Source organism: Eucyclogobius newberryi, unplaced genomic scaffold (assembly GCF_026437365.1).
Source record: "Eucyclogobius newberryi isolate DKJ021-1_F unplaced genomic scaffold, fEucNew1.0.hap1 SCAF_22, whole genome shotgun sequence".
In the NCBI taxonomy this organism is placed as follows: Eukaryota; Metazoa; Chordata; class Actinopteri; order Gobiiformes; family Gobiidae; genus Eucyclogobius; species Eucyclogobius newberryi.
Genome location: NW_027315857.1, coordinates 24,971,612 through 24,983,629, shown reverse-complemented (window position 1 = coordinate 24,983,629; position 12,018 = coordinate 24,971,612). Strand labels below are relative to the sequence as shown.

Genomic DNA, 12,018 nt, shown 5'->3' with positions numbered 1-12,018 from the left:
GCGTTACGTCATCAGTGCGAGCCCGCTGGACGCTTCGGGGGCCTATTTTTGTCTGCGTTTTTCCTCCTCTTCCTGTATATTTGGCCTTTACATCTTCACCACCAACGATAAACAGTTAAACTAGTTTCACGTTTATGTTTGGGAAAGGTAAGATGAGCGCGCGAGGGCGGTTTAATGTCCGCGCAACTGCGGGGTTTGGCGTTAGCTTAGCAGTTAGCATCGATGACGAGTGGTGTCTTGTGTTTTGTTTTTACATTTATCTTTATTATTATTACTTCTATTATTAATACATTTTTAGCCTCTTTATTATGGGAATGGCCAGAGGAACATAACAAAATAACTGCAAAAAAGTGGTGTATTTGAAATGTTTTATTGTGTTAAATCGTCTAAAATCTGCTCTCGTTCATTTAATTTATTCTTTTCCTTTCTTTTTACGGCAAAAACATTGTAAGGTTGGTTAAAAATGACGTTATTCTGCAGTTTCCGTTATGTATGTATGATTGTGCCATGAGATTTCCAACGAATATAATCTGAAATAAGATGATTAACATAATTATACATTATCACATCCAAATCTCGCCTTTTATTGTTCTTGGTTCAGTTGTTTTCTGTTTTTTGACACTTGGAGTTACAGTTTAGTCTCGTTTTGTTGGTTAATAATCACAATAATTACACTTGAAATAGTGTTAGTCAAAGTGAAGCCTTAAAGAAAAGTATTTATTTGAGGAAATTCCAGTGTTGCAACACAAAGTAGCTACAGAAGTAAATAATAAAAAGCATAACTCTTATAGAAAAACTATTAAAATTAAAACTCTCTTACTCTTTAGACTTTTCTTTAGACTTCACTTCCCCTTTTTTCCCCTCATTTCCAGGTGTGTCTTGCTGGTGAAACGTTGCGTTGCCATGGCGTCTCCGGGGGGACAGGGCGGAGCTTTGTCCACGAGAGAGAGAGGAGCCGGGGCGGCCAAGAGGATGAAGTGGGCTCTGGAGCTCAGCGCGGGCAACACCAGGTAAAGTCTGCCACGTGTTTCAGTCGAGACGCGACATCCGTGCGTCCGGGTCACGTGACTTCTCTGTGGTCACATGTCGCACGCGCCGTCGCCTCTCACCGCTTGAGAATCATGAAAAAGACAAACGGACACGCCCTCAAAGCTTTCAAGAGCACAAACTTTCATGTCTTATCCTTAAATATAACACCCGGACAGTTGGAAATGAGGCTCCTTAAAACTGTCTTCAACTATCGTGTCGTTGCGATGTGTCTTGGCTCTGAGTCCCCCGGCTCCGGCCCCGCCCCCCGGCTCCGGCCCTGCCCCCCGGCTCGTACCGCGTTTCCACAAAGGAGGAACTCATGAAACTGAGGAGAACGGTCGTCTTACCCGGAGATCGTCACGTTATCCCGGCGCAATACTGACCTAACCTAATACTGATGTGCAATTCTGTCATATGTGCAATTGCTGTTGGAATTCATGTGCAATTCATGTGCAATTACTGTGAAATTCATGTGCAACCTATGTGCTGTCGTGACACATATTCATGTGCAATTACTGTCGTGATCACATGACATGGTATTTATTTATTTATTTGTCTATGGGAGTTTTTATTTATTTATAGGAGATCTTCTACTGAAAGTGTTTTTCAGACTTCCTATAAGTGATCTGTTCTTCTGGATCTACCTCTGGATCTACCTGCGTTGCACCAATGAAATTTCCCCATGTGGGACGATAAAGGAATATCTTATCTTATCTTAACTAGGCTAACGTTTATTAGCATAGACGTTAGCATTAGCTGCTAACGTCCTGAAAAAGCTCCGCCTCAGTCTGGAGTGATGTAAGTCCACTGGTCCCTCCTGACCACGGTCACACAAACGGGGTCTTTAGGGGCGTGACAGAAGAGAAAGAATGCTGTGTTTTCAGACTATTTTTAGGCACCGCCCACAGTGAACATGCGGCTTTTGTCCTCCAGATGGCAGTAGAATCAAGTGTGTCACTTCAGACTCATGAATAAAGACGTACATTTGCTGTTTCAAGATTCTGTTCACTGTAGAAATGTCTCGATGTCGAACTTTAGTGTTTAGATTATTGTGAGAATAAACATTGATTTTGTGATTTTATGAATTAGTAGGATTATTAACACCAAACAGTGAAATCTGGAATTGAAGTTAATGTGACTTAAAGCCAGATAAAAACGCACTTCCATTTAATCTCCATTTTGTCCCATTTAATTGAAATTATTTAAAATTGTCCCAATTTCTGTAACAACGACCCTGTCCACCATTTAAAACGGCAGATCATTCGGAAAATACAATATAATAAATGGCCCCAAATGGATTAGATAATATAAGATTAAGCTTATCTTTGTAGCTCTTTTAAGTATTTTATCAGTTGTCATTCGACTATAATTAATAATCGTAACGTAAAAATAAAGCAAATATTCAAATACTCTTTGTAAATATTCTCAACCTAAAAGTCTTAATATTTATTTAGTTAAAATGTATTCCAAAAGTCTCGTCAAGTGCTAAACTAAACGCACCAAACGCAGCATTAAAAAGGGGCTATGGAATCTAAACGTCCACGTTCCAAACACCAAGATCGGTGAAACGTTTCCGGCGATTAATGGACGATTGGTTTTGTGTTCCTCGTGTTTGTTTCAGGAGTCGCTCGGACCGTCAGGGAGGACAAGGCGACGTGGTGTACCCCATCGGTTACTCTGAGAAGCCTGTGCCAGACACCAGCATCCAGGAACAAGACAAGAACCTGGTGGAGAAGGTGAGAACTGCACCTTTTCACTGCCGCACATCCAAACGGTGTTCAATGCAATGGTTTGTAAATGTGATGATGTTTTTCTAATATCTCATGTTTAAAATAGAAGATAATAAGCCTTGGCTTCTGTCTACACCTGGTCAAATAACAATAAATGTATCTCTAATTTTGTTTTGTGCTCGAATGTCGAGCGCCTTTTGTTTTTGACCAAACCACAATAATATAAAAATATATATATTTATATGTTTTTCAAATGTTCTATCATTTGTCTGACTTCATGTTTTGCTTGAGTGTTCATGTGTTTCCTCCTGTGCTTTCAGCGCTGCTGGGACGTGGCTCTGGGGCCCCTGAAGCAGATCCCCATGAACCTGTTCATCATGTACATGTCCGGGAACACCATCTCCATCTTCCCCATCATGATGGTGTGTATGATGGCCTGGAGACCCATCCAAGCGCTCATGTCCATGTCTGCAAGTGAGTACTGCCCCCTACAGGCCCCTAGGGCCCCCTGCAGGCCTCTACAGGCCCCTGCATTAAATGTACAAATTTAAATGTATAAGTGAGTTTCCAGAGTTGTTCAGTGTGTTGTTAGCGTGTATCTTGTGTTTTTAGCATGTGTCTTGTGTGTGTTTTAGTGTGTGACTTGTGTATTTTTAGCGTGTGTCTCTTGTGTGTTTGTAGTGTCTCTTGTGTGTTTTTAGCGTATCTTGTGTGTTTTTAGCGTATCTTGTGTGTTTTTAGCGTGTGTTTTTTTTTTGCGCGTGTCGTGTGTTTCAGCGGTTAAACTGCTGGAGAGCTCCAGTTAGCAGTGTGTCTTGTGTATTTTTAGCGTGTGTTTTTAGCGTGTGTTTTTAGCATGTGTCTCGTGTGTTTCAGCGTTCAAACTGCTGGAGAGCTCCAGTTAGCAGTGTGTCTTGTATTTTTAGCGTGTTTTTAGTGTGTTTTTAGCATGTGTCTTGTGTTTTTAGCGTGGGTCTCGTGTGTTTCAGCGTTTAAACTGCTGGAGAGCTCCAGTTAGCAGTGTGTCTTGTGTATTTTTAGCGTGTTTTTAGAGTGTTTTTAGCATGTGTTTTTAGCATGTGTCTTGTGTTTTTAGCATGTGTCTCGTGTGTTTCAGCGTTCAAGCTGCTGGAGAGCTCCAGTCAGCAGTGGCTGCAGGGCCTGGTTTACCTGGTGGGGAATCTTCTGGCTTCAGCTCTGGCCATTTACAAGTGTCAGTCGATGGGTTTGCTGCCCACGCACTCGTCCGACTGGCTCGCCTTCATCGAGCCGCCTCAGGTCAGAACCACCCACTTATATATTTATACAAACTGTTCACAATAATCCCAGCTTCTGAACGTTAATGTAAAAAACACTTCACATTGAGCAGTATTTTTTGGACTATCGATTGAATGAAACTGACACGATTCATGTTTTGTTTATTTTTGCACTTCTATTTGTTGTGATTTGAATAATCGAATAATCTCGTCCATAACTTGAACTGACAAATTCACTGACCATTAGAGGGCGCCGTCATCACTGCATGTTCTGCTTTGCCCCGGACGTTCCACAGTTCAACATTCTTCTAACCTGAATTTAAGTCATCAAAGTAGTTTTAGCTCAATGTAACAGACAAAATGGTCGTGTTTTTACTGACTTTGTTCTGTTTTTGTTTCCTCTGCAGCGGCTGGAGATCATGGGTGGAGGAATGGTGTTGTGACGAGTTCATAAACCGACCGATAACGACACAAGTTTTACTCTCGCCGCCACAGCATCGTAGAGTCTTAAAATGAGCCGGAGCAGGTCTGTTTCCTGTGGCAGAATCGCTCAGTTTACGGTCCGCAGCGCTGTCCACGTGAAGCTAAAACTCCGACGTCTTTTTTTTTTGTCTGAATCCTGCCGACAACGCCACAAAATCCGCCCTGTAATATTAGGGATTTGCCTCAAAATGAGCCACGTTCACGGCCAGGATTTCTTGTCAAACTTTCAAACAATAATTTATTCTGACAGAGAAGACGTCGAATTTTGTGGCAGTTTTTGTTTCATGTGAATAAGTCATTACAGAGATATTAAACATACGCCTGCGTTTTCTGTCACTACTTTACTCATTTCTAGTTTTATTCTCTCTTGCATAAACAAAACAAACGCTGGAGCTGTTTTTACATCGGGCACTAACGACATTTCTAGTCTTTATTATGTCTTTTATTGTCATTTATTTCATTGCATTTTCTTTTTTCATCATCTCTAAAAATATTGCAGAAAAGATCCATTTATTCATCTTATTAATGTAATAATAACACAGATCAAGCTGTTCTGACTGAATAAAAATGTGACAAACAGACTTTGTCCTTTTTTTAATTCTCACAAAGGTGTCGTGTGTCGTGTGTCATGTGTCGTGTCATGTGCCGTGTCGTGTGCCGTGTCATGTCGTGTCATGTGCCGTGTCATGTGCCGTGTCATGTGCCGTGTCATGTGTCATGTGCCGTGTCATGTGTCGTGTCATGTGTCCTGTCATGTGCCGTGTCGTGTGTCCTGTCATGTGCCGTGTCATGTGCCGTGTCATGTGCCGTGTCATGTGTCGTGTCATGTGTCATGTGCCGTGTCATGTGTCGTGTCATGTGTCCTGTCATGTGCCGTGTCGTGTGTCCTGTCATGTGTCATGTGCCGTGTCATGTGCCGTGTCGTGTGTCCTGTCATGTGCCGTGTCATGTGCCGTGTCATGTGCCGTGTCATGTGTCGTGTCATGTGTCATGTGCCGTGTCATGTGTCGTGTCATGTGTCCTGTCATGTGCCGTGTCGTGTGTCCTGTCATGTGTCATGTGCCGTGTCATGTGCCGTGTCGTGTGTCCTGTCATGTGTCATGTGCCGTGTCATGTGTCGTGTCATGTCGTGTCATGTGCCGTGTCGTGTCATGTGTCATGTGCCGTGTCATGTGTCGTGTCATGTGTCCTGTCATGTGCCGTGTCATGTGCCGTGTCGTGTGTCCTGTCATGTGCCGTGTCGTGTGTCCTGTCATGTGCCGTGTCATGTGCCGTGTCGTGTGTCCTGTCATGTGCCGTGTCATGTGTCGTGTCATGTGCCGTGTCGTGTGTCCTGTCATGTGCCGTGTCATGTGTCGTGTCATGTGTCATGTGTCGTGTCATGTGCCGTGTCATGTGTCGTGTCATGTGTCATGTGTCGTGTCATGTGCCGTGTCGTGTCATGTGCCGTGTCATGTCGTGTCATGTGTCATGTGTCGTGTCATGTGCCGTGTGCCGTGTCATGTCGTGTCATGTGTCGTGTCATGTGCCGTGTCATGTCGTGTCATGTGTCATGTGCCGTGTCGTGTGTCCTGTCATGTGCCGTGTCATGTGCCGTGTCATGTGTCGTGTCATGTGCCGTGTCATGTGCCGTGTCATGTGTCGTGTCATGTGTCATGTGCCGTGTCATGTGTCGTGTCATGTGTCCTGTCATGTGCCGTGTCGTGTGTCCTGTCATGTGTCATGTGCCGTGTCATGTGCCGTGTCGTGTGTCCTGTCATGTGTCGTGTCATGTGCCGTGTCATGTGCCGTGTCATGTGTCGTGTCATGTCGTGTCATGTGCCGTGTCGTGTCGTGTCATGTGTCATGTGCCGTGTCATGTGCCGTGTCATGTGTCCTGTCATGTGCCGTGTCATGTGCCGTGTCGTGTGTCCTGTCATGTGCCGTGTCATGTGCCGTGTCGTGTGTCCTGTCATGTGCCGTGTCATGTGTCGTGTCATGTGCCGTGTCGTGTGTCCTGTCATGTGCCGTGTCATGTGTCGTGTCATGTGTCATGTGTCGTGTCATGTGCCGTGTCATGTGTCGTGTCATGTGTCATGTGTCGTGTCATGTGCCGTGTCATGTCGTGTCATGTGTCATGTGTCGTGTCATGTGCCGTGTGCCGTGTCATGTCGTGTCATGTGTCATGTGCCGTGTCATGTGTCCTGTCATGTGCCGTGTCATGTGCCGTGTCATGTGTCGTGTCATGTGCCGTGTCATGTGCCGTGTCATGTGTCGTGTCATGTGTCATGTGCCGTGTCATGTGTCGTGTCATGTGTCCTGTCATGTGCCGTGTCGTGTGTCCTGTCATGTGTCATGTGCCGTGTCATGTGCCGTGTCGTGTGTCCTGTCATGTGTCGTGTCATGTGCCGTGTCATGTGTCGTGTCATGTCGTGTCATGTGCCGTGTCGTGTCGTGTCATGTGTCATGTGCCGTGTCATGTGCCGTGTCATGTGTCCTGTCATGTGCCGTGTCATGTGCCGTGTCGTGTGTCCTGTCATGTGCCGTGTCATGTGCCGTGTCGTGTGTCCTGTCATGTGCCGTGTCATGTGTCGTGTCATGTGCCGTGTCGTGTGTCCTGTCATGTGCCGTGTCATGTGTCGTGTCATGTGTCATGTGTCGTGTCATGTGCCGTGTCATGTGTCGTGTCATGTGTCCTGTCATGTGCCGTGTCGTGTGTCCTGTCATGTGTCATGTGCCGTGTCATGTGCCGTGTCGTGTGTCCTGTCATGTGCCGTGTCATGTGCCGTGTCATGTGCCGTGTCATGTGTCGTGTCATGTGTCATGTGTCGTGTCATGTGCCGTGTCATGTCGTGTCATGTGTCATGTGTCGTGTCATGTGCCGTGTCATGTCGTGTCATGTGTCATGTGTCGTGTCATGTGCCGTGTCGTGTGTCCTGTTATGTGTCGTGTCATGTGTCGTGTCATGTGTCATGTGTCGTGTCATGTGTCGTGTCATGTGTCATGTGTCGTGTCATGTCATGTGTCGTGTCATGTGTCGTGTCGTGTGTCGTGTCGTATCGTGTCATGTGTCGTGTGTCGTGTGTCGTGTCATGTGTCGTGTCATGTGTCGTGTCATGTGTCGTGTCGTATCGTGTCATGTGTCGTGTCATGTGTCATGTGTCGTGTCGTGTCATGTGTCGTGTCATGTGTCGTGTCATGTGTCGTGTCATGTGTCGTGTCATGTGTCGTGTCATGTGTCGTGTCGTATCGTGTCATGTGTCGTGTCATGTGTCATGTGTCGTGTCATGTCATGTGTCGTGTCATGTGTCGTGTCATGTGTCGTGTCATGTGTCGTGTCGTATCGTGTCATGTGTCGTGTCGTGTGTCATGTGTCGTGTCGTATCGTGTCATGTGTCGTGTCATGTGTCGTGTCGTGTGTCGTGTGTCGTGTGTCGTGTCATGTGTCGTGTCATGTGTCGTGTGTCGTGTGTCGTGTCGTGTGTCGTGTCGTGTGTCGTGTGTCGTGTCGTGTGTCGTGTGTCGTGTCGTGTGTCGTGTCGTGTGTCGTGTCGTGTGTCGTGTCGTGTGTCGTGTCGTGTGTCGTGTCGTGTGTCGTGTCGTGTGTCGTGTCGTGTGTCGTGTGTCGTGTGGTGTGTCGTGTGTCGTGTCGTGTGTCGTGTCGTGTGTCGTGTCGTGTGTCGTGTGTCGTGTCGTGTGTCGTGTGTCGTGTGTCGTGTCGTGTGTCGTGTCGTGTGTCGTGTCGTGTGTCGTGTCGTGTGTCGTGTGTCGTGTCGTGTGTCGTGTGTCGTGTGTCGTGTCGTGTGTCGTGTGTCGTGTGTCGTGTCGTGTGTCGTGTGTCGTGTCGTGTGTCGTGTCGTGTGTCGTGTGTCGTGTCGTGTGTCGTGTGTCGTGTGTCGTGTCGTGTGTCGTGTGTCGTGTCGTGTGTCGTGTGTCGTGTGTCGTGTCGTGTGTCGTGTGTCGTGTGTCGTGTCGTGTGTCGTGTGTCGTGTCGTGTGTCGTGTCGTGTGTCGTGTCGTGTGTCGTGTCGTGTGTCGTGTCATGTGTCGTGTTAGGACGGATAAAACGTTCAGGTTGAACAGGTTCAGCTGGAAACAAAGTAAAACTTTTACTGTGTTTTGAACTGTCCAATCTGTTCCTAAAGATGTTTTACTGAAACATTTTCTCCCACAGAGGCGTAAAGATCAGACCTTAAAGTAGCTCCTCCCACAGAGACGTAAAGATCAGACCTTAAAGTAGCTCCTCCCACAGAGACGTAAAGATCAGACCTTAAAGTAGCTCCTCCCACAGAGACGTAAAGATCAGACCTTAAAGTAGCTCCTCCCACAGAGACGTAAAGATCAGACCTTAAAGTAGCTCCTCCCACAGAGACGTAAAGATCAGGCCTTAAAGTAGCTCCTCCCACAGAGACGTAAAGATCAGACCTTAAATCAAATCAAATCAAATCAATTTATTTTTGTAAGGCCCAAAATCACAACAACAGTTGCCTCTGAGGGCCACAGGGAGAAATGAAAGTAGCTCCTCCCACAGAGACGTAAAGATCAGACCTTAAAGTGGCTCCTCCCACACACCAAACTGCACAACATACTGACAGAACAACACAAGGATTTGTTCACAAGTTTTTGAATCTTGATTTATTTAAGTAAAAAAAAAAGAGAATTGTTGAAATTTCAGGCCAATTTTCAGTCTGATCTCGTTTACACAAAATCTAAATCTCTTTAACTTTTTGTTGTATTGAACCAACAAATGTCCACAAAATGAAGCAAGATATTTAAACCTGCCTCAGTCTATTTTTCACAACATTTTTTACACAAAATATCTTATTTATGAAAACATTGTATGAAGATAAACTTGAAATATATGTTTTTCTTACATTTATGGAACAGTAAAAGTTTCAAAATCTTCTAAAAAAAAATCATATTCACCTTCAATAAAAAATAAAGTCGTACTACATGAGAAATACAACTTTATTTACTTTATTTACTTCAACATGTTGCCTTTTGTAGCAGTTCTGTAAAGTGTGTTTGTCGCAATAATTACTATAATATCCACTTATCAATAAATAAAATCTGGAACAATATTTTTTGGGCTCCATTTTTGACTTTGTAATATAGAAAATAAGTCATGCACAAAAAGGGAATTTAGGCCGAATTTGTTTTTGATTTAGTTCATGATTTTACTAAATAATCTTCCTCTGAGTTTGTCCCACATAATTATATGATTATAATTTATAATATAATTATATATGATTATTAACGATTATTGAGACCAAACAAATCCTTAATTCACTTTCATCATCATCTTGTCTGTGTCCAGCTTTATCAAATCAAACTTTCTGAAAGATAAAGTTGATGTGACATAGACAAAAACACACTTTACATTTAGATTTACTTGTTTGTAACACTTATCGTTTTTATGATTATATTTCAACATAAATGGTCTTAAAGGACACGATTCACTCACAAGTTTCCACAAGTTGAAAAAGAAAGATTGTTTTTCAGCGGCGACTAAACAACATGAGCGGTAAGAATATTTATCAAACATTTAGATTGTTTATCATTTCAAAGGTGTTTGTCGATGTTATTCATTTACATTAAACGTGTATATCTATTATTTATTCAATTACATGTGTTTTTATTGCTCAAATCACTCAAAATGAATCCTACATTCTTACTGTGACCTGTAACCTGGCCCGATGGCGTCGCCCGCTTGTCTCCGTGGAGATAGATAAGTTTAAAGCCGTACTGTGGAGCATTCATTATAACTGATGAGAATAGAGTGTTTATTTTTCCATTATTATTATTATTATTAGTATTAGTATTATTAGTATTATCTTGTCTTACGCTAGCTGTTTTTTATTTATATTTATATTTACATTTACATTTACATTTACATTTACATTTACATTTACATTTACATTTATTTTTATTTTTATTTTTATTTTTATTTTTATTTTTATTTTATTTTATCTTTATTATTTTCCCCCTCCATCCCTTGTTGGGAAATGGGAGGTTTTGTCAATGGGAGTTTTTGTTTATAGGAGATCTTCTACTGAAAGTGTTTTTCAAACTTCCTATAAGTGATCTGTTCTTTTCTTCTGGATCTTCCTGCGTTGCAACGATGAAATTTCCCCATGTGGGACAATAAAGGATTATCTTATCTTATTCCAAGAAAAAATAGCAAGCAAAATAACCTCTGCCTCTCTTTTGGTGCTGTTCAGATGTGAACTCTTCGTACGTTTTTTTTTATTTTTGCCATTATCATGTTTTTACCTGATAGTATCTCATTACTTCATGATATTATCATGTTATGTTGTCATAGAATTAGGTTAACATGTGATACTGGCAAAAAAAATAGATCAATCATACTGGCCAATTTGATATAAGATATAGATAAACCTATATTTGTCCACACAAGGGGGAAATTGTGGTGTTGCAACGTAAAGTAGATACAGAACAGATAACTTATAGAAAGCTTAAAAAAATGTCTTTATAGAAATGTTTCTTAATAGAAAATCTCTTATAAACAAAACTGCCATAGACAAGACCTCTCGTATTCTTAGTAAGGAATAGAGAGAGAAAAATAAGACAAAATAATAATAATAGTTGCAAAAGTAAACACTCTTATTTACAGCAGTTACATGCACATGAATATGACATTATTGCACATGAATATGACATTATTGCACATGAATATGACATTATTGCACATGAATATGACATTATTGCATATGAATATGACATTAGTGCACATGAAAATGACATTATTGTGTATGAGTATTGCACATGAATATGACATTATTGCGTATGATTATTGCACATTAATGACATTATTGCGTATGAGTATTGCACATGAATATGACATTATTGCACATGAATATGACATTATTGCACATGAGTATTGCACATGAATATGACATTATTGCGTATGATTATTGCACATTAATATGACCTTATTGTGTATGAGTATTGCACATTAATATGACATATTGCGTATGAGTATTGCACATGAATATGACATTATTGCACATGAATATGACATTATTGCACATGAGTATTGCACATGAATATGACATTATTGCGTATGAGTATTGCACATGAATATGACATTATTGCACATGAGTATTGCACATGAATATGACATTATTGTGTATGAGTATTGCACATGAATATGAAATGATTGCGTATGAGTATTGCACATGAATATGACATTATTGCACATGAATATGACATTATTGCACATGAGTATTGCACATGAATATGACATTATTGCGTATGAGTATTGCACATGAATATGACATTGTTGCGTATGATTATTGCACATTAATATGACATTATTGTGTATGAGTATTGCACATTAATATGACATTATTGCGTATGAGTATTGCACATGAATATGACATTATTGCACATGAATATGACATTATTGTGTATGAGTATTGCACATTAATATGACATTATTGCGTATGAGTATTGCACATGAATATGACATTATTGCGTATGAGTATTGCACATGAATATGACATTATTGTGTATGAGTAT

At 42.0% G+C, this 12,018-nt stretch overlaps 1 protein-coding gene across 1 annotated transcript; it reads left to right on the top strand.

Moving 5' to 3' along the window:
• Positions 1-13: 13 nt before the first annotated feature.
• emc4 (ER membrane protein complex subunit 4) lies at positions 14-4,605 on the top strand. The gene is made up of 6 exons (XM_072458851.1): positions 14-147; positions 873-1,010; positions 2,651-2,765; positions 3,080-3,233; positions 3,877-4,037; positions 4,423-4,605. The coding sequence occupies exons 2-6, from the start codon at positions 904-906 to the stop codon at positions 4,456-4,458; spliced, it is 573 nt and encodes a 190-aa protein (XP_072314952.1). The 5' UTR covers positions 14-147; positions 873-903; the 3' UTR covers positions 4,459-4,605.
• Positions 4,606-12,018: the final 7,413 nt, after the last annotated feature.

Coding starts and splice junctions, on each gene's coding strand:
- emc4 (XM_072458851.1), top strand. CDS start 904: ATGGCGTCTCCGGGGGGACAGGGCGGAGCTTTGTCCACGAGAGAGAGA. Junction 3,234..3,876: donor GCTCATGTCCATGTCTGCAA/GTGAGTACTGCC, acceptor CGTGTGTTTCAG/CGTTCAAGCTGCTGGAGAGC. Junction 4,038..4,422: donor CCTTCATCGAGCCGCCTCAG/GTCAGAACCACC, acceptor TTTCCTCTGCAG/CGGCTGGAGATCATGGGTGG.